Below are 23,180 nucleotides of genomic sequence, written 5' to 3' on the forward strand. Positions count from 1 at the left end.
ATAGATTTAATAAGACAGGAATCTGCTCATGAAATGATTAATCCCTCTTCAAACCACCAGGGGTTGGATCATCAGACTTCACTGGCTGAGTCAGGCCTTGTTAAATGTATCTACAAAATGCTTTTTACATAATTCAGTCACCACAAAGTGCTTTGCTGAGCACAAGTGGATGTGAACAGAGGCGATTACATGAGAGAACAAATATATGATATATTTTAAGATATGAACCCTGAGTTAAGTTTGTGCACCAGTGTGTGTGTGTGTGTGTGTGTGTGTGTGTGTGTGTGTGTGTGTGTGTGTGTGTGTGTGTGTGTGTGTGGCGGTTTGTGTTCTGTGTGTTTTGTGTGTGTGTGTGTTTGTTTTTACGAGTATGAATAAAGTAGCACTTGTTGATTTATGAAAATAAACTGCTTCTGGTGGTACCTGTGTTCACCACCAGTTTTCTGACAAAAGTAAATATTTTTGTGTTAGAAATTAATCATTTATTTCTCGTTTAAACATATGTTTAAGTAAACAACCAAGTCAGTTTGTATTTTATCTTTCCTTTAATACTCTTTATTTAGCATTTGCTCAGGATAGGTGGGCAGGAATGAGGAGTGTGTGATTAGATCAGAGCTTCAGCTTCAGCTGGGCCACTTAAGGACATTCATTTTTGTTTTGAAGCCATGCCAGTGTTCATTTGGCTGTATACTCCACTCATTGTTCAGATGTGTCTTGTGCTAAAAATAATAAATCTTCTGTATTTTGTTCTTCTCGTGGGTCCTTCTATTTTCTCCTGCCAGTCAGTGGAGCTGAAAATACAATGACCCCATTGGCACGATAATACCACGACCATACTTGATGGTATGTATGGTGTTTAGTACGGCGACTGACTTGTGCCCAGTTTTGATTCAACACAGTGGTCAGGTTACTTTTCATCAGATCACAGCCTGTTTTGCTCTGACATGTCAGAATTTCCCATGAGACTTTTTGCAAAAGCAAAGTTTGCTGTCATAAGTTTATTTCCCTGGCGAGTTTCTGGACTCTCCACGATAACTTAATTTGGAGTTTTATTGCAAGGAGATGAATATGTTTTGATACTGAATATTAAAACTTTTCACTTCTGATTTATTAAAAAAAACCTAAAAAATAAACATGAAAGTCAGAGTATGTAAATAAAATCACAATCATTTTTTGATTCAGGTTGTGACAACACAAAATGCAGATGGCTTTGAGTGTTAACTACTCACCTAAAGCACTGTATACTTATTGTCTGTGTCTCTGCTGCAACCTGAACTGCTTGAATTCAGTCTGAATGACCTCTTTCAAGGTTCAAATGACCCTTTTAGTTTCCCACTGAGTCTGAAACATGAATGCTCACCTCTCATAAAGTTGCCTTTGTACAGATGATGGTGTGCAAATATAGGAGGGAGTCACATAATATAACGCTGTTGCAAATGTAATCTATTCTGTATGAGATTACTTATCTATATCACATGACTTAACGTGGAAAAATGTGTTGCCACTACAGAGACATTTACTGTGATTCATAGGAAAGAGACGTCACTTTCAGACAATTTCATTAGTGTTGGTTGCAAAGAGGAGAGTTAACATCACACAGTTTTTAAGCTGTTCCTGACATCCAATCAGCCAAGAAACATGTTGGTTGAGGGGGAAATAAATGTGGGAGCACAAAGCGAGTTTCTCATTGGTTGGCCTTTTGGGGCAGTTTTGGAGCTTCCCCCCACCATGCTTTCTTTTCTTTGGCTTACTTTGAGTACCAGGCTGCACAATTCAAATACAACTGAAGGTTTAAATGTTAACGATTATATCATTCCTTTCTGTCCTGCTAGGCAACACAGCAGCTTCCTTGACAGCATGTTTTATTATGTCTCATACTAAGCACCAGTCATAATAAATGACAAAAAGAAAAAACACCCTCTGAAGTCAAAGCAGGTCAGCACAGACGCATCTAATTTAAAAGGCATCACAGGGAAACCTAATTTTAGAAGGATTTGTTAGTCGCAATGAAGACATCCTTGGGAGAGTCAACACGAGGCCAGCCAAAGGCAAAGCTTTAAGATAGACAAACTTTTTACATTGGTTGCACCGGTGTGCCTAACCTTTTCGTTTAGGTGCACCCAAACATTTGTCACTGTGCCTTTTGGCAGCGCAATAAAACCTCCCTATTATACCTTTTGTTGACAGTTCCCATATACTGTACATTGGTAATTTCTTAACTAGGGCTGGGTTGTTCAAATACAGATTCAGTTCAGGAATCAATACCTGTACATTGTACAATACCAATTTTGACTGGATATTCACCAAAGAAGAACTAAAGCTGTAAACTGAACAAGTAAATATCTCATTTGGTGCATTATTAAAAATATTATTGTATTTCTGTCAAAAAAACACATTTTGTTGGATGATATTTTGTCAAAGAAATTATTGCGATAAATTTATATTATAGGCATCAATATTGGCATCAATCAGTTGGTCCGTTGTGGAAACCCTGTGTTCACACTTTTTGTGGCCACTGTTTGACATATACCAGCTCGTTCACATCCTCTCCTCTCCTCTCTCTGCTTCATTGTCCATGTGTCAGTATGTGAATGAGTGGGGGTGGGCCAGCCCGGGGCCTATATGCGTGTGAGTGTAAACTCCGTAGAGGAGATGCGATGAGGAAGCGGCACGACTCGCTACAATACAGAGACAGACCAGCTAAATCGTATTGAACTGCTCATTATGACTGGTTTAGAATATACACTACCCTTCTCCTTTCACCCTAATAATGTGGTGGTTTCCATCATATATTTAAATTAAGAAAATAGATTTTACTCTCTTCAGGATTTTACAAGTGATTATTATTAAATACTGACAGACTTATCTAAGTGGACTATCATGAGCTAAAAGGCATTTTTTAGGCAAAGGGTTATGGGCCAAGGAGAACTCATGAACTTTTAAAGCGGATTTGATAAAGGCGGTGAATCCAGGAATATTTGTGAATTTCTCAAGAAATAATGCAGAGATCTTGAAGAAAATCAGGCATACTTAGAGGGCTGAGCCTTTGCAATTTGGTGCAGCTTTATCGAATTTACAGGGGCTGTTTTCAGCCTTGGCGGCAGGATGTACTCTACTCTTGTCAGTGCATTACACTAACCTGTTGTCTTTTTTCTATCTCCAACTTCATCCGCATGCTCAGGCACCGGAGCGTGTCTTGGAAGGTCTGCCTCAGGGTTTTCTCCATCAGGACCTTATGGAAGGCTCCCACCACACCGCCACACAGAAACACCACAGCATTGGACAGCAGCTACAGGAGCAGACACAGAAAACAGTGTTGTTCACTTGTTTACATTGTCAACAGCGTTACTTCTACATGTTGTTCATTAATAAATATTTCTTTGGCCACATATCATACATAGCTTTAATTTTGCTATCCACAACATTTTGTTACGGTATATCTTTACCATCAGTAGGATTAGATTTGGATTTACGTATTTCCGTTGAGTACCAGATATATGTACAATGCATATAGATTTATGGGCTTGTCCTTTATTAAATCAATTAATACTTTCACTTTTTGAGTTTTATCTATTTATCTTCCACAGTTACAGTGTTCATGGATTTATTGTCTCATCTTGTTGGCACAAAAAGCTGCAGCTTCAAAACACCAATAATAACATTCCCCTTACACAACCTACAATATATCGACCTTAAGCCTTCAACACACTCCTCCAATACAAACAACATGAGATTAAATCCAATGATTTCACCTGGGTGGCAAGGTAAGGAGTGGGCCCGTTGCTGTAAATGGTGAGGCGCACTGTGAGGGCTATGATGTGGGACACGGAGGAGATGACGCTCAGCACCACAGCGTACCACAACTGGACTGGCAGCATGGTGTACACGGTGATGATGATAAAGAGGAAAAAAGGCACCTGGAAATATAAAGGTTTTGTTTTTTCAAGAAGTCATTTGTGTGTCAGGGCATACTTAAATTATACTGAATGCAGCTTTCATTCACTTATTTTAAATAATCTGTTCTCTGAAAAGTGTGGTCAAACTCTTGGCATAACTAGAGGTGTACGATATTAATAAAAGTTTATTTTAACAACCACTCCTTCATAGTTCTCTAAAATCAGAAACATCTGTGATCCTAATATTCCTATTTTGTAGACCTGAAAGTCTGTGCAAAAGGATCATATAATAACAAGAGCAGGTTACCTGGTCCCAAGGCAGGACGATGGGGCTGCGGAAGATGAATGTGTAGCCCATGGTGAGGTGTGTGGCCCAGACAATCAGACCCAATACACGTCTCCATCGCTGTGAGAGTATCTCTGTACACACCAGCACAAACACGGCCAGGAACACACACAGGCTGCCGCTGACCACGCTCACAAAGGCACAGTGTTCCTTTGCACTCTGAGAGAAAAATGAACACACAGATTTTACATTGTAATACAGTGAGTATTTAATTGATACAAACTTGTTTATTCTGAGTGTAGTGGGGGGGGGGTTACATCCATTTTCAGTGTATGCAACTCGTAAAATGGTCTTTATATACATAGGTCATATCAAATTACAATTACTAGTGCATAGGCAGCACGAGGCAGCTTGTGGAAGGACAAAGGGACAAAGGCACTATCTGAAGAAGTTTACAGAATATTTGCTTTACAACACTATAAGCCACGAATTCTTGTCCGCTCTTGAATCCGTAGTTTGTGTGTCTGACTTGTGAGTTTGCAGTTTGTAGGGTCACAGTCTGTAAAAGATGCTCCCGAGAGCCATTGATATTCAGCCTGAGCATTGAGGCTCATGTAAGATTACTGAGTGTCTTTCTTCACATCTGTCTCTGCGTCATGTCCCACTTGCTCCAGGCCTTCGTCTTCATGATTGAGTTATTTACATTGAGAAGAAAGCAAGAGGGAAGAATACTGTGAAGCTGTTTGCACGTGAGTGAGAGGAAACACGCTTCGGAGTCCTTGTATGCAGGAATATCTGTGTTTTGTATGTAAATGCATGCATGAAAGCAACGACTGCTTTTCTGTGCTCTTGTGTGTGACAGTCTTGGTGTAAAGTGGGAGAGAGAGTGGGTGTCAGAGGGACCAGCACGAGAGGAAACAAGGGGTTAAATGAGTGCTCAGGAGAGAGACAGCCACACACAAAGTCAGCGTTAATAGATCTCTCCTCAGAGAAGGCCATTTCTGCATTGTATGTTGAGCTTTCTGGTTACCATGGCAGCATCGGAAAAGGCCAGATCTCAACTAAAGCACTTTCTACTCCCTGTGTAGCTCCGGGTCTTGACAAATCCTTTTTGTAGGCGGAAAAAGAACAACTACTCCATATGAACAGGAGCTAAAACCACGTGACCAGATGAGGCTATAATGTCCAACGTATGGTACCTAAATAATTAAAAATCTCACATGTGTTGTATTGGAATGCAGGTTCTTACTGATAGAAAGCTATATTTATTCAAAGTGTTGTTATAGTGTGCTGCACTGTATATCTATAGTTCCTTTACACTGAAGGTTTGATTCCAGATACCTTTACTGTTCTGTTATAGATAATACTTCCTCCACAACCATCCTCTACAGCTTTTAGAAAAATGTAGACCCATTGCATTCAGATAAAAGCTACAGAACCCCACACACCATCTCTCCATCCCATCAGGGCCTGAGACCGGCGGTAGGAGTTTCACTTGATTCACTGTGTGCACAACTCTAGAGGAGTTATATAAGTTGACAGTGACTTTCTGACACCGGTAGCCCCCTCTTAACAGACACCCTGACCCTCCTTTGCATTTAACAGCAGCATTTTACAAGCTCCATCCCAACATTTCCCTCTTCACTCCTCTGTACCCCCGGCAACTGTGTGTATGAGTGAAACAGAGAGTAGAAGTGACTGGTAATAGCTTTTTAATGGGAAATTAACACGACATAAATGTGAATGTATTTGTTCATTTGTGCGTGAGCAAGAGACTAAATCAACATGTGAGCATGTCCAGTTCATGACGGAGGACAGTGAGTGACACAATATCAATCTTATTGATAAAAAACAAGTGTCACAGAGTCAGCAGCAACACAATGGAAGGAAAGTTGCAATGGTTTTTCCAACAGAGGGAAAGTAATATAATCTCTGGTGACACAATCGGTCGGTTCAACATATGAATAGTTGGGGTGACTGACTGGTCCACTACCCGGGTTCATGCCAAAATCAACAGCATGCCACTGATCAGCAAAGGACAGTGAACACATGCTTTGCCCCCTCACTGTCCGAACCATGGTTTCACTCGCTGCATTTTCACTACTACATTGCTTTGACCACCATTTCATGCTTTAGTTCTCTCTGGATTCATTTTCTACAGTTTAGGTTTCAGACAAAGCCAATATATATGATTTCAGTGTCAAGTGCAGCAGAGCAGGAGGATGTGCCTCAGTGAATACACTTAAACCCACAAGTCAGGACACCCAGATCCAGGGGTACAGTTCTATAGCTGACCATGACCTCTGACCCCTCTGCCAAGAAAGGGAAATCAATTTCCTGGTAGAGAAGCATCATAAGCATTAGTTAACCATGTACCTGATGTTGTTTAACGGAGGTGTTCTTCACCCACCTCTTTATCTAAACCAGGGGAAGCAGCTGAAATACGCACTTTCATGTCTATTTAAGCCTCACGTACTTCGTGTCCTTCTTCACATTCAAACAGTTACACAAACACTCGTACATTCATGCTTCTCAGCAGCTACTGAGTGAAGGGGAGTTAAGTGTTTTATTTAAATAGTTCTCCTGAGAGAGGAGGACAGAGTTTTTCATTTTTCACATTTTCAAAGACGACACAGGGAATCAAACTGATCATCCTATTTCACTGAACATACTGAACCTGTACGTCCTAATTTAATACAGTGCAACAGCCATAACATCAAGTCTATGAAGCCCATAGCGTCCAGTTTTTTGTCCTTCCCATCTACGTACATAAAAGGTACATTATAGACATCATAAAAGTGGACTTTAACGGAAAGCAGTTGTATTTATATTAGACTGTACATGTGTACCTAACAAAAGCTGCAGAGTGTAAACTATAACCATACATCATAAATACTTTTCAATATGTTCCTAGCATAATGACTGGGATTTAAATGTATGCAGTTACAGGGTCCTGAAGTCATACATACTGGCTCACTGGCCCACATCATAAAAGTAAGTCATCATTAAAGTCATCTTATTAAACCTGTATTTCTTTCCCTGCTATGTCAAGTCAAAATGCCTGCTGTGACAAAAGATAGACCTTAGCTGACATCTGAAGTTTTACAAGTCTTGTTAGCATGACAATATGCCAGAACAGGTTTGAGGTATTTTAGATACCTCCATTGTACGGTTTGTCCACCAGAGAACACTGGCAATTATTTAATTTTTTTGAAATGTCCCTTTTGGTGTGTATCTCGGCCATGAACAAAACAAAAAAAATCTAAGGAATCAATATCAAGATTGTTAATGCTATGTGCTTGTGAAAATATACAATATCAGATGTATTTACTCCCAATAATACTATTATCTCAAAAATCAAGTATCAGTAGGTCTATAAAAGACGAGCCTGTAACTGCAGAAAAAGCGCCTGCTGCTGAAAATGGAGTTTTAATAATCTGGACCATCTCCATTGGTAATTATATTTAATCTGAACATAATGGTCTTAAATTTGCTTATCTAACATAATTCTATCAATTAGCCGCAAAAGAAATCAATTATCTTTGAGTGTGAGAGAAGAAAACCGATTATAACCGCCTAATGTAACTCTGATCTTGGTTACTATTATCAGGGCAGGTGTGGATGCGTAACATACAGACTGTCATTACTATGCGCTTCAGGAGACATAGATCTAGCCGAGTATAATTACACATAAATCATTTGGTGCACAGCACTTTACAGAGTTACTGCAAAGATATCTGGTATTAAGTCCAACAGCATAGTCTGAAGCCATTTACAGATAACAAGCTATTGTACAGTGTAATAGAGTCGACCTGTATTCAACTCCACAATAACCAGCATTCACATCTTGTTCCAAGATGGAAGCACGCCAGTGAAGTTACCTGAGACTTGAATTTACAGTAACCTGACAACTCTGACTAGTTGGGAAACATGTATGTTTATAGTTTCCACCATTTTTCTGTAATTACTACACATATATTTTACATTTCAGAGACCATGTGCTGAAAACAATCCCAAACTCTGTTTGCATGAAATGTAAACACTTTGACTTTTGGTAGAGCTAATCCTCCAACCCCTGCACCATGGAGACCACAAGGGCCCAAAAATACAAGGTAAATAAGAAAAGATGAAAAAAAAAAAAAAAAATGTCATCACATTGTACGTGTCATTTCCGCTATGAAATGACACATTGTATGTGTCATTTCTGCCATGAAAACAGCAAAACTCCTCATGGCGATTTCAATCGACAGTAACACTGTTAACAGTTTGGACTCCATATCAGGATGACGTGTGATAAAATGTGATATTATGTTAAAGAGGTCGGGAACGACAGGGAGGGAGACAAAACACACCAAAAAAGTAACAAGATATTCTCAGATTTTCCGAAGAAGTTATCAAATTTACTGACTATATATGGTGAAAACTGACTGACAAACATGTGGATGTGAAGACTCACCAGTCGAAGAGCAAAGAAGAGGATGAGGAGGATTCCACAGGAGAGCATGGAGAGGCCCAACAGGAGCACCAGCGGCTGATACTGGCTGATGCAGGAGAACTTGCGGTACAGTGCCTCATTTTTCAGCTCCTGGTCATTTAGCAGGTACTTCCCCTTGGCTGGCATGGCTATCACTTCTTACAGAGGAGGCATAGCAGGTGTTAACAAGGATCCCCAGAGAGCAGGAGTGTGTGTCTCCACAACTTTTCTTGAGTGTGGGAGCAAAAAGAAAAGTCCACAGTTCTTTATCTGTTGGGGGCGCCTTGCTAGCTCATGACGCTCAAGTGAAACTTGTGTTTTTTCTTCGGTGAGGCATCTTGAACGCTGTTGTTGCTTCTCACAGCTTTATTGTAGCTCTCTCTCCGCTAGTCGTCCTCTCTGTCTCTTTCCCCTTCGCTGGTCCTTTTGTGTCTTCTATCCTCTGTCTGGTGTTGGCAGGCAGACCCGCTTCATCCCTTGCCAGCTACTGTGTTGCTCCCTTCAGTGGGTTTGAGTAATAAGCCTGTGGCCGGGAGACACAGAATAGGAGGGGAGGGGAGTTTAAGAAAGGGGAGGAGAGGGATACGGAGGAAGAGCAGGAGGAAAATGGGAGTTGGTGAGGGCAGCAACAGAGATCATCAGTGATCCCACCACGGTTCAGGATATGACAGACTGGTGAGGTCAGAAGCTCCACTCCACAGGAGGCACCTATGAGGGTAAGGAAAGAGGGAGACAAGACAAATAATTGATCATGGTTTTCATGGAACACACACACACAAGACCAAAGATATCACTGCTCAAGCTAAGAAATTGAAATTAATAGTCATATTTCCCATAGATGTGTGTTATATATATGGAAGATTTATGACTTAACTGATTTTAAAAAGGAGACATGTGAATTTCTGAATCCCTTCACTTGAACTCTGTGATTTCCACAGTCCAGAAAACCCTGTGTCTGTTTACCTCAGGGTCCTGGCTTATTTTGGTCACAACTTTCACAGAGAGCAGCAGCCATAATGACGGGTTGCACTGCTACTGAGAGCGGCTGTTTTGGTGCCATTTACTGAGCAAAATGCAATGTTGTGGAATGAACTCCTGTACAGCGACGAACAACACAAACAACTTCTACACTCCCCAAAAAGCTGAATTAACACTGACGACAGATCCAAAGCTGCAGTTACAGAAAGGAACAGATGAAAAACACCCAAACCAAAGATTAAGTTTGTGAAGTTATTCTAGCCATTAACATAACATTGCATACATTGGGCCTATCTCTTCAAACAATTAGAGACCTTTAACCAGCAAAAGGCAGATACAAAGGAGCTGAGGTAATGGATGCATTCTAGAAATTCTTCTAGAAATGCCCAGATTGAAAATTAAACTGTTTAAAAACCAGAGAAACAAGAATCTGTGTGTAATAACTAATGAGAGTTGTCTTTTTGCATTTAGGAAAGAAGAGGAGACGCTGGCTTGAAGCTCGATAGAAACAATGTGAACTTTGCACCACTGTCAATAGAAACCTAATTTCCTCCAGTTGATAATATCTCTGTCCCAGTGTGCACTGAGTGTAAGAGACTGCTCCATGTTTGTGCCTCACATAGCAACTGCGACAGATGCTATTTGCCATAAAAAAGCGCGCACACACACACACACACACACACACACACACACACACACACACACACACACACACACACACACACACACACACACACACACACACACACACACACACACACACACACACACACACACACCTGTTGCATTGTGTGCAAGTGAAGAGTATGCCGTAAGGGTTCAATCTTGTAGTGATAAAATGCACTTCCACAGCAAGCAGTGTAATGACTGGCCTGATGGTCATTTACAACCATTTTTAACTTTCCCTTTCACTGCTGCTGCCGCTGGACAGAGCAGCATCCAGCCGGCTCTCCCCTGCCTCAGATAACACACCGCCTGAGGTTTGAGGGCAGTAAAAGCTCAAGGAAGAGCAGGGAGGTAAAACAAAGCACATTGGGGGGGGGGGGGGGGATTGTGTCCTCCTCTTGCTTCAATGAGAACCAGCTGGTCTGAGAGAGGATGCTCCTGATGTTTACTGGCTGTTTACACTGGGGGGAATAATTTACTCCACATACCTACTATATACCATGTGTACATCTAAAACCTGGGAACGAGCATACACAGCACTGATGTTCATTCTTAAACACTTCACCATAAATGCCATCATGAATGGCAGACGAGGCCAGGATGAATATTTCACATTCACGCATATTTTTTAAGCTCAAAAGCACAGGGATGTTAAGTCAAGGTAAAAGCACTTATTTGATAGTCCAGGGTATTAAAAAGAAGTGTCAACATATGACAAATGCAAAACAGCTTGCTTAGGCACCATTACACAAACAGTGTCTGTCTGAAAGAAGACAATAGGGGAGCTGTTATCATACCAACAGCAGATCTCAAGGGAACTAGTTATCAATGGACCACCGCATGGTGTTTCTCCCTTCTATAAATTAATCTACGTTCCCTCTCAAAAGCAATTATATAATGGATGGTCAATAAAATTGGTTGATATAAAGATAAAGGAAACCGTTTGTTTGCTGATATGCACTAATGTTAATTAAATTTTTTTTTAAATTAAAAACAAGAAAAAATGTGACTTTATGTTTATATTTTACATAAAATCAATATGTATATATCAACAGGGAAGCCAATCCAAGCTACTGTCCTTAAATCGATGATCGAAGTCACACTTTTAGCCATTTAACTGCTGTTTTTAACCTACAGTACAAGACCTCACATTTACCTCATGTCAAAACTCCATGCCCCTAATGACGCTTTTCATGCTTCAACTCTGAAGTTGCCATGGGGAGAATGTAGCAGCATCAGACCTGTGGTTTTCACTGCAGCGCTGAGCCAGGAGAACAGACAGGGTCAGGGATGTACGCTTCAATAGAGCCGAGACTCTCAGCGAGCGGGGATGAATAGCTGAAACTGTGCTGCGTTGGCTGCCAGGTCTTTCACTATGGAAGCTTGGCAATTGAGGGAATCACATAGCAGCCTTGTAAACTGGCGTCACTGAATCTTGGAACGACAGCCATACAAAAACCAACTAACGTCACTGGGCGCCTGCTGCTGGGACGCAGGAACGTAACGGCCCTCTTGTCAGAGAGGAGGTGAATTGAAAGAGAGACTGCTCCCTCTTTAAGTGTGTGTTTTGTAGAAAGCTTCAGGACAACGGCAATGTGGCTGCGCGTTGAAACCATGCTGGATGGATTTTCATTAAATCACAGGGGGAAAATGATACATTTCAGTAATGCTATTTTTCTCAGTATTGTTCAATGTAGATGAGTCATTAAACAGTGACTATCTCTATTTAATATTTTAGCCATCATAAGCCAGTCTGAGTCACCAATTTGTTTAAACACACACAAATGCCCTAATTATTAGGAGCAAACAAGGCCGAAGGCTATGTTTTATGTACACTCTTTCTATTGACTCTTTCTATTTATCAAAGTGATACGACAAAGACATAATAATATGACACATGTCATGCTGTAAATGAATCAAAGTAGAAATACAACACTAATACAAATAAAATCACCTTTAGACAGAGAAAAAGTAAAAAATATGCTCAGTGAATCCACCAGTTGAATCTGCTTTAACTGTATCAAGAATTTAACCCATATGGGAGGTTTTGATTGAGAGTTCTGCTACGCTAATCTGTGGTAACCCTCATGTGTTCACAAGCAAAGAGCGTGTTTAACTGCAGAATGATATTTTCAGCCTCACAGGAAACAAAGCGGGCGTACGTACGTGTCTGCTGGGCAGACTAAAGCACCAGACTATGGCAGGTGCCGAACAGGAAACCTTTAAGGGAGGTATAATGCAGCTACATATGTCCCCCATATTGCTCCTACTCTGTACTTCAGCACATTAGATTTGAAAGACTGTCAGCTTGAAAGGTGGCTATTTGTCATGACACGATTGGAGTTTTTCTCCATTCTACGTCTCATTGAAGAGCAGGAGATTGTAATTTCACATGAGCATGGAAAGGTCCTCATTTGCGACTGTGATTTACTCCGTCTGAATGCTGCCTGGGAATCATCTGTCCCTTTCCTTTATGCTCAGTAATCACCTCACTGGTAATAAACCAATCTTATCCAAAGATCTAGTCAGATCTTCACCAAACCTACGCCCAATTTCACAGCCCTTTCACACAGAGAAAATAGGCAGGGCTAGTTAGGAAGCAAATCACTGTGCTTTTTATGGCCGTCTTTGTGTTGGCATTCAATACGTTTGGACAAAAAAAAAAAAGGGTGAACTCTGTTAAAGAAAAGAAAGAACCACATTTCTCAGCTCATGCTGCACAGAGCCAGGGTTAAAGGTGATGTGGGTAAAGGTCAGCTTGACCAGAGGAACCAGGCTTTAGGACATTAGCTTCAAGCATCTTTTCTTACTAAACCCTTTCATAAAGTTGATGCTCATTTTCTGAAAAGCTATTTGATCATGTTGTCAGTAAGTTTGATGACACACACACGTACACACACTGCTCAGGAAGCCTTACTATACTAGCATTGATTTCCATTCATTGTAGACAGCCTAACCAAAACCTTATCCCTAACCAAGACTAATTCATGCCTAGGCCCTGACCTCAACATAACCACAATTCACATCTCACTTCTAACCTTAAGTAGGACATCAGCATGTTTTGCTTCATAAGGACCAGGCTTTGGTCCCCATGAGGTCTACTGGCCCTGACAGCGTCACTGTTTATGCTGGAGAAGATTCTAAAGAGGTAACAAAACAAGAACCCACACACCCACCCACCCACACCCACACCCACACCCACACCCACACACCCACCCACACCCACAAAAGGCCCCTGCTTGCACCAGCATATTAATATGATTATTACTTATATTAAATCAGCATTAATGGCCCAAAGTTAGTTTCAGTCTTTAAATTGGAGAATTTCTTTACCGTTCGGAACTGGCTTGGTGGAAGGCTAAATACATAATCATGCAGTAGCTTGCTAACACTCAGTGTTTCCATAAACAGATGACTGATGTATGCACAGCAATGCACCAGGAAGATTAGATTAAGCCTCCTGTCCTTTCCAGTCTCCCCTCCTCTTCCCCCCAGTACTGTCTACTGGTATTGAATTAGCTGCGTTCACCAGGAGGAGCTGCTGAAACCTAACAATATTAACAGGATGCTATCTCAGAGCTGATTTAAGCTTCAAAATGCCATTGCCTATAATAAATACAGGAAGTGCAAGTAAGAGCTTGGCGTACTCTGGCCGTTACTGCTCAAGTGTTTCACATTTCCTCCACAAACAACAGCATCGCACCACCAGAAGTGCAGCCATCAATCCCACTGCATGACACAACAGCAGCGCAAAGAGAGGTTTATTGATTGAAACGTATGTGGAATTTAGATTTAAACGTTTCAGCCATGGGGCAAATCCAGTATTTGAATAGCATTGACTCAATTAGTCTAAGCCATTTCCTTGACATGTACTCTTTGGACCTGAAAACAACTGCATGCTCACAAAAGATAAATGTTGTCAATCTGTCACTGAAGTCATCCCTATAGCACGATGTCAGCTCAGTTGCACAGAATGAAGTTACACAGCGTGAGGCACAGAAGTATTGATGAGATGTTGCGGCTGGCTCTGTGCTGCACAAAGGAGGGGAGATGCACGCCGTCCTCACTTGTAATAAATAAAGGTTTAGTAAAGAAATAGAAATCAAGCAGATTCAACAATTAATATAATCACTGGGTGTGTTAATCAGCATCAGTGGTGTGTGACAGTGTGTGGATGAGTTGATTGATGTATGGTGGGTTGTTGTGGTGCGGGAAAAAAAATAACAAAAACAAATAGTGGAAGCAGCAGTGGTCGAGTGGTGAGAGGGAGAAGGCGCTCTGACCACTGAGGGATCTGCTTTTATAACCAGGAACACTGGCCAGGTGCTCCCAGTTAGAATGATCCCCTTTGCTCCTCTCAGCCAAGGTCATGGAAGAGACACAAAGCAGAACAAGTACCAAGGCCGACTCCATGGAGCCGTCCCAGAGACATTAATGTCTACTTCTTCCCCGGTGTCCTTGTGCTTTATCATTTGCAGATCCAGGACTGCAGCTGCGGCCACATCGTGGATCGTGGACTGAGATCGTGGACGGTAGATCATGATGGTGGATCTCGAATCAGAGATCGTGGTGGCAGCTGACCATGGACTATGATTACGACAAGACTGCTTGATATACAATACGCCTACTCACATACTCTACCATCACTGACAATAACTCCTCAATTCATTTCTCATTGCTGCTCCCTTCATTTCTATCAGACATTCTCTTGTGTATAAATACTTTAAACACTGACACACCTTTCCATTATGTTACAAACTGTTTCTTCTAATCAATGTTGTAAATACTGATATTTCGTTGATGTTCACAGTTACAAGTGGCATCTATTGCACTTCTGTCAGTCCTGGGAGACGGATCCCTCACATGTGGTTCTCTCTGAGGGGTCTGCATTTTTTCCCGTTACAATGTTTTTGGGGGGAGTTTTTCCTCACTCTTGTTGAGGGTTGAGGACAGAGGATGTCGCACCTTGTTAAGGCCTATGAGACAAATTGGGATTTTTGAATATGGGCTATACAAATAAAATTTGATTGATTGATTGAATGAATGAGAGGGAGCTAAGAGAGCTGTCTTATTCACTGAAACCAGTTATGGTTAAAAGGAAAGAAACTATCTAATATAATTTGGTAACTTCTTCAAGGGCAATTTTCTCTTCTCTAACAAACACAACCCTGGCCACTAAAATTATTTTATTGAGACATATGTTGAAGTCAGTCAATAACCCATTCAAACTATAATCCTTAACATTTTCATGAAATCAAATCCTTTTTAAATGATTTATGGTCAGCATCATTTCTGACATGGCCATTCAATGTATTTTTATTTTGTAATTGTTCATTGTAGAAACTACCCCCCCAGCAGAGGGGCATATCCTGCAACAGAAACACAAACCATAACTCCAATGTCTGTGCTATAATGTAGAAAAATATATTGATTACTTATTATTTATTACTAGTGATCAAGTTTTTTTGGGGCCCCAATCCCGATCTGACACTTATAATATTGTGTATGTGTTGATAAAAAGTCCTATTTGATACTTATTTACACAAAACGTATGTATTGTATCCGATACTAATCTGACACACTTTATTTGTTTATGAAATTCATAATATGAATACTTAAATTGCTGGTATAACAATAAAAAAAGAAAAAGAAATGAAAATTGAGTGAAAAATATAAGCTATTGATTAGGCTTGGGATAAGCATAACAATAATTGCAGAAATGAGGACATTTAGCTCAGAGAGTAAAAGCTGTGTAACAGGTTAAAAATAATTCATATAATTTTGAACGAAATTACAATTATTTTTAACATATAAAACATCTTCTATGAAGCCTAGTCAGCTGCAAGGCTTTATTTAATTGTGTTAAGCCTATGACACCACCTAAAGGTTCACTTCCCCTCAAATAACTATCACTACTGACACTGAACTAGCTGGATCAAAATTGATCAATTAAAGACAGTGTACGTTCAGTGTACATGCATTCAAGTGTGATGTTCCTGATCTCGCTCTCCCCCACCCTCCACCCCCATCTCTCTCTCATTTCTACTCCCTCTTTGCCACCCACCTCCTCTCTTCCCCATTTTTCTCCACTCACCCCAACCTGTCGATGCAGATGGCCTCACTGAGTCTGGTTCTGCCAGAGGTTTCTCCCAGTTAATCATAATTTCAGTGCATGGCAGAAGTTTCTTTAGACAGGAATAACGTTGCATTGAAATAACCGATGTAAACACGCTGACTGAATGTGTATTGATCAATAGATCAATCTGTCCTGTCTGTGCTGGACTTTTTACATGTGTCACTGTTATAATATATGTTAACGTTCGTTGATATTGTTTGTTGGCTGCTGATGACCTTTCTAGGGGAAGATTTTCTTGCCCTTTCCCGTGTGGCTCTGTTTGGAGGGGGACACTACCAGCGACTGGCACTTCGTATCCAGGGGTCGGGCTAAGGGAGAGACTGGGACAGGGCATTTGTGTTTAATTGAACCAGGCCTTTATTGACAAGTCAAGTAACCAAAAGTTCAACATTCTCACAATATGAATTCTGAACAATTTATGTTATGAACTTAGAAATATTATTGTGGCTTTTTTATCCTAACCATAACTTTGGTTTGCGCTTAAACCCTAATATAAATGTATACTACAATGTGCAATCACGCACACAGAAATATGAAGTTATGATGATGAATACGGTACATGGAATCTTACGTTTCTTTTTGTCCGATTTTTTTTATAATATGGAAACAAACTTGAGAAGAAAAACAGGGTGGAAAGAATGCGCAGCAGTGAGAGAGACCATTGTTTCCAGCTGCTGTAGTCAGCAACATCCCCATGTCAGGTTTCATAACTGGACCTGCTCCATCCTGTGACTGCGGAGTGCTGGGGCCACCACCACCACCAATAAGAAAACCATAATTATCCCTCAGTTGTATGGCAGCCAGCTTACTACCAGCCCTGCCGTTCATAGAGAAACCTCAACATCTGCAACCAGCACAGTAGAGAGCTGTTTGCACAGATGCACAAAACCTTAGGTTGTTATCACGCAGAACTGCTGTGACAAAAATGGGTGGTAGCTTCAAATCAGCCTGATGACAGGGATTTTCCGGGCTGACATATAAAGCCCCTGGTGCTGACACGACCATCTGCTGCATGTCCCCTACAATCCACTGTCATAGCTAGTGTTGTTTTAACTGTGGTAGATTACATGCACCTATTATTGCCTTGGTTAACTTTAAGTGTGGCATGTTGTTACTGAGGATAAAATTCCTCCAGGTCAGTTCGTGAAACATACTGCAGTGCAAGTACATAGGTTAACACACAGCCTGCAATGGTGTTATCAAAGAGGTCATTTGGTGCTAAAGGGGCAGGGATTAACTATTCCCATCATGCAGTTGTCAGGCATTAAAGGAAACATATTCCATGATGGAGTCCTCATTCAATACAATCCCTGTTATCTTTGGGAGGCACTGACACACACACACACATAGTGAATGGGCAACATTCCAAAGGCTGCAGCTGCAGGAAAATCCCTGTGTTACTGTAAAGGTTTGACCTGCACACCTATTCATCTTCTTCTTGTGTGTGTGTGTGTGTGTGTGTGTGTGTGTGTGTGTGTGTGTGTGTGTGTGTGTGTGTGTGTGTGTGTGTGTGTGTGTGTGTGTGTGTGTGTGTGTGTGTGTGTGTGTGTGTGTGTGTGCATCACCTGCATCCTGCAGCATGGTCCCTCAAACATGTAACCCTTCAATGGTAGCGAGAATTAAGTCTCCTCTGTTTCCGTTTTCTCCGGGGATATAAAGGCCTGAAGTAAAGGTTTGTAACAGAATTCTAAATAGTTACTCATGTGTGATCCTGGTTTGCTCATAATAAACATCAGGAAGTTGACTATATGCATATGGTAAAATGCTTTCAAGTGCAGTGGACCTAAAATACGTACCATCACATTGCATGTACACAATCCACTGTGTCTGTGAATATATTTTAGATCCACAAATTTAGCTCCTGAATGTTTGTACAAGAGGGCGGGGTCTTGTTCCACATTAAAAGCAAATTAAGGTAAAAGCGGCCTTGACAGCTGTGATTTACACTATACGTTGACAATTGAATTACGTAATATCAATTACACAACCTCTTGGGAAAATGGGAGGTTATCAGTCTGCTTTCAGACATAATGTAAGAGTGTGTGTGTTTGCGTGCAGCCGCTGATATATGGACTCTGCTTGCAGTGCCAAAACTTGCTTGAAATGAAAACTTGATTTAGAGTTAAATGTGAAATAAGCACTCTCTCATTAAAACATTAGACAGTTTTGATGACTGTAAATTTCCTTGATTTCATTTAACATTCTGGATTTTGGCGATTGTATTAGTAATATGTTCTACTGGCTATGAAGAAATCACTGTAATTACCCGTATTTCAACATTTCTGTCACTGGAGAAAAATATCCTGTTTCAATAGCAATATTTTAAATTTTGTTTAAAGGGTTAACTATAAATTGACAACAGTCATGAATACATCAACATGACTGTAATTATAAATACAATAAATATTTTGCTAAACATGTGTTTCTAAACAAACCTGTGAATGTTAATATTCAGATAAATACTCAACAGTCTGACAAATATGGATTCTGGGGGCTGTTGCAATACCAATTCTAAGGAGTAAAAAAAACATATGTTAATTTGTATAGATATAATTTTGTGTAGTTGAGGCTTGATATTTTACACTTCTCAGTGCATGTCTGCAAACATAACTGCTGATTTTCATCTATCAACCATAAATCAGTCAGATGTGAAAATATTCTATGGTATTCTTGCAGTGCTCTTCCTTTTCATTATATGCTCTAATGGTCGAAAGACGTTTGTAACAATAACATGGTATGTTCTTATGTTCTGCTGTTTGCCAATAGTCACACTTAGGTTGTGTGTAGGAGGATAAAAAACATGTATTTACTGTTTTATGTCTTGCACTTTTCCTTCCAATGCAGATAATGTTCTGTTGTTTTGATATTATGTTATACTATGGTAAATATTGTATGAGTCCTCTGCCTGACAGTGAGAAATTTAAAGTCAGGTAAAATCAGGTATTTAAAGTCAGGCGATCATGCACAGACCTGAAGAAGCAGTTTAGCACCAGTGAAGATTTTCTCTGTATGAGACAGATTCTGTTGGGCCGATTCCTACAGTGTTTACTGGAACACAGATCAGCAGCTCTCATACCAACCACTTTAATGTTCAAATACAGTGGAGCATTAGTGTGACATTGAACTAAAGCTTTTAGATTGAGGTGATTAAAATTCCTGGGGTGAGTCCATGTGCAGAATCCGACTTCACCCTCTGTGATATTTAATTCTTGTGTTCAGATAAATCAAAAGATGTGGCTGTGATAGCATTCCAGCTCATTGCTGCACACCATGCTCTCCTCTCTACTTGCAGTGATACACGTCTCCTACAGAACCGCTGCAAATGGTGTGTGTCAAAATATTAAGTCAAACAACTCTCATATTACGACGTTACATAAGGTGTTAAGTTTGCATTTGAAAAGGATATGGACGCAGATAACTGGAGATTGAAAGGTGAGAGTAATGGCTGTGGTGTAAAAGGAAATTTATAAGGAATAAAAGCATGAACCATTGTAAAAAATAACTGAACATGTGACCCGGAGAGCTGTGAGACATTATAAAAACCAAAGCTAAAGTGTTATGCTGCTTATATGATTAGGTCTTACCATTTAGAAATAAGCAGAAATATGAAAATAAAAGAACCTTATGGGACAAAAATCTGGTTTAATTATTTAGAAAATGTTTAAAATTTGCATGAAAACCTCCAAATGTCTGCTCAATCATGGCAGCAAGGCAGTGAATGTATTAGGTTTTAGGGTCGTGGGCCAGCTGCATAGTAAGTATTGTGTGGGTTGGTGGGCTGCATGATTTATCAAATTAAAATCGTGACCTATATCCAATTTCATTTCTAATTGATAACAAATCTGCAGACATCAGCTGCAACAAAACAAGGGTTCCTACTTTCTCCTAAAAAACCTGAAGCACCCCATAATGCCACATTAAGTTTGCTTTCTCCCTCAACCGATGACAACACAGCGTTACCCCACCTTTTGAAGAGCAGCAGAAAACCAGCTGTGAAATATAGAGCGAGTGAGAGACAGTGACAAATGATTGACAGCAAAGCAGAGAAACAGTTGTGTACTGGAAAAATAAATTACATAAACTAATCTAGAGGAGATAAACAGGAGAGTGTCATGATCTCAAGTCTAAGAAAGAAAATTCATTCTTATTTTTTCCGCAGGCGTGTGGGTAGGTGGGCTGTTGGTAGATTCTAGTCATTTACAATGTATCCTAAAAGATTAAGTTTCAAGCAAGTGTCAGTGAGGAGAGTGAAACTAAAAGCGTGCATTAGAAAAAGTCCCCTAACTATATGTACAACCAAGAACTACTTCGAGAAATATGGTCTGCAGTGACCTTCAAATAGAAGAGTATCCACACTTTCACTAACACATAAAAGACCGAAGAAGACTACTTCAGCATTAGACGTGTTCTGCAGATGAGGGCGTGAAAAATACTTCTACAGAAAGGATAGACAAACTTAGCTTGTGACAAACAAACATCTGGAGTCTATTTCCGCCAAAGAAAGTTTTATTAAGTACAAACTGAATAAACCTTTGCAAATGCCCTTTGTAATGTTTTATTTTGATACAAATGACTGACTCACTGTGCGTTCATGTAATATGTCCAAAATTAAGTGTATATCGATGTCTGTAAGTCTACCTTCTTAACTAAGGGAAATTTGCAATAATTTCTGTGGACTGTGCATTAATCATATGCGATATACGCACATGTATACTCTTTATGTCTGCGTGTATGGTTCAATGTGTATGAAATATGTTTATCTTGTGTCTTTTTACATATTTGAATATTTACCTATGCACAGTATGGAGTGGCACTATACATTTCGTTGTATCACCATACAATGACAATAAAGGCTTTCTATTCTACATATTCTTACAAACTGCTTTTCTCACTGAGGGGCATTTGTTCATGCACTGCATGTGGGTGTGAGGCCAGGAAGGATGCACAAGCATGTTGTGCAGAGGAGGGTGGGATCTGCAGGAAGAGCAGTATGAAGTAGAAGTACTATAGAGTAGTATGAACCTTGACATAAACAAAATCTCAGACTCTTGCACACTAAAATGCTTCTCACGGCTGCATTTATGTCTCTGCTCAAGTATAATATATACATGCACACATATATATATATATATATATATATATATATATATATATATATATATATATATATATATATATATATATAATTGAAACATATTCATGATTTTAAATTAATTATATGATACTGTCAGACACACACAAAGTCAATAAAAAGCTTTGATATCTAGAAATAGATAGCTTCCACTATCTATTTCTTTAACATGGACTTGAGTGTGCAGACAGGGAGGAGTCAGATTGGCTGCAAAAACTACAACTGCTGCCTGGCTCGGGCTCAAACACAGAGGACCAATGAGTGTTATCAAAAGACACCGCAGATAAAAACCCTCACACACTTGCACGCACCATTACACCATCCCGCCAGAGCTGAACACGTGGCTCCGGGACAAGTGTTCATGGCGGGCTGATGTGACAGAAAGGGTGTTGGGCAACAGTCTCCCATCCCTAAAAGCACCACTGACAAGTTGCCCTTGAGCCAAGCAATTAGACCCTGAGTGGCCCAGCAGAGTGTCTCAGACGCCAGCAGGACAACACTTTGATTTGTGGTTCACTAGCGGCTCAGTAATTAGCAGTGTTGCATCGTAGTGTTTGCAAGGGTTTCCTCTCACACCAAAAGACCTGCACAATAGGCATTAGGGGTTTAGGAGTAGTCCTGCCACTACCCTTGATCAAGGCATTAGTGGAGCTGAGCCATTGAAATGGATTCATGGCTTCTTGATTTCTACTCATGTGGCATATTGATACGTTGAGGTGTGTCCGCAAATGTCTTAAGGTGATCATGATGGTGGATCGTGATGTGGTGGTGGTGGATGGTGGTGATGGATCCTGACCATGGATGGTGGAGATGGATCATGATAGTGGTGGTGGATCATGATGGTGGTGGTGGATGGTGGTGATGGATCCTGACCATGGATGGTGGAGATGGATCATGATAGTGGTGGTGGATCCTGATGGTGGTGGTGGATGGTGGTGGTGGATCCTGACCATGGATGGTGGAGATGGATTGTAATCGTGGTGGCAGCTGATCATGGACTGTGACTTCAACAAGAATACTTGATATACAATACGCCAACTCACATACTCTACCATTACTGAATATAACTCCTCCATTTCAATTGTCATTGCTGCTACCATCATTTCTTTCAGACATTTTCTTTCTTTTTAAACATTGATACACCTTTTCCATTATGTTGAAAACTTATTTCAGACCTTTTAATTCATGTTGTAAATACTGTTGTTTATAGGTTTTTGTTGGTCGTTTTTCCTGAGTCTTGTTAAGGGTTAAGGACAGAGGAGGTTGCACCTTGTTAAGCCCTATGAGACAAATTGTGATTTGTGAATACGGGCAAAACAAATAAAATTGGATTGATTGATTGATTAATCAGAGGATCAGTGAACATAAATATTAAATTTTAACAAATAAACAAGGTTATCTTGTCTCAGTTTATTTCAATAACATTAACCAGAATGTTTCTACATTTTGTTTTATTGAAAAGATTTGCCTGCTCAAAAGAGGTGGTACAGTAATCATGATTTTTGCTTAAACAATGTGAAGCCTTCTGGATATATACACATTACAAACTATCTTACTGATGAACTATCACGCAATGGTCTTATTTTCAGGTTTGCTCTTTGTTCCCTTTTCTC

General features: G+C 40.2%; 1 protein-coding gene across 4 annotated transcripts in view; it reads right to left on the reverse strand.

Moving 5' to 3' along the window:
- adcy7 (adenylate cyclase 7) overlaps positions 1–23,180 on the reverse strand; it is a 60,935-nt gene that overhangs the window by 20,218 nt on the left and 17,537 nt on the right. For all 4 annotated transcript variants that reach the window (XM_034581800.1, XM_034581799.1, XM_034581798.1 and 1 more), the window contains exons 2-5: positions 8,639–9,364; positions 4,204–4,401; positions 3,753–3,917; positions 3,140–3,289 (exon numbers count right to left, since the gene is read on the reverse strand). In XM_034581800.1, coding sequence (XP_034437691.1) covers positions 3,140–3,289; positions 3,753–3,917; positions 4,204–4,401; positions 8,639–8,803 — 678 coding nt within the window. In that variant the 5' untranslated portion in view covers positions 8,804–9,364. The remainder of the gene's footprint in view (positions 1–3,139; positions 3,290–3,752; positions 3,918–4,203; positions 4,402–8,638; positions 9,365–23,180) is intronic.

The sequence above is a fragment of the Hippoglossus hippoglossus genome, chromosome 3 (genome assembly GCF_009819705.1).
Source record: "Hippoglossus hippoglossus isolate fHipHip1 chromosome 3, fHipHip1.pri, whole genome shotgun sequence".
NCBI lineage: Eukaryota > Metazoa > Chordata > Actinopteri > Pleuronectiformes > Pleuronectidae > Hippoglossus > Hippoglossus hippoglossus.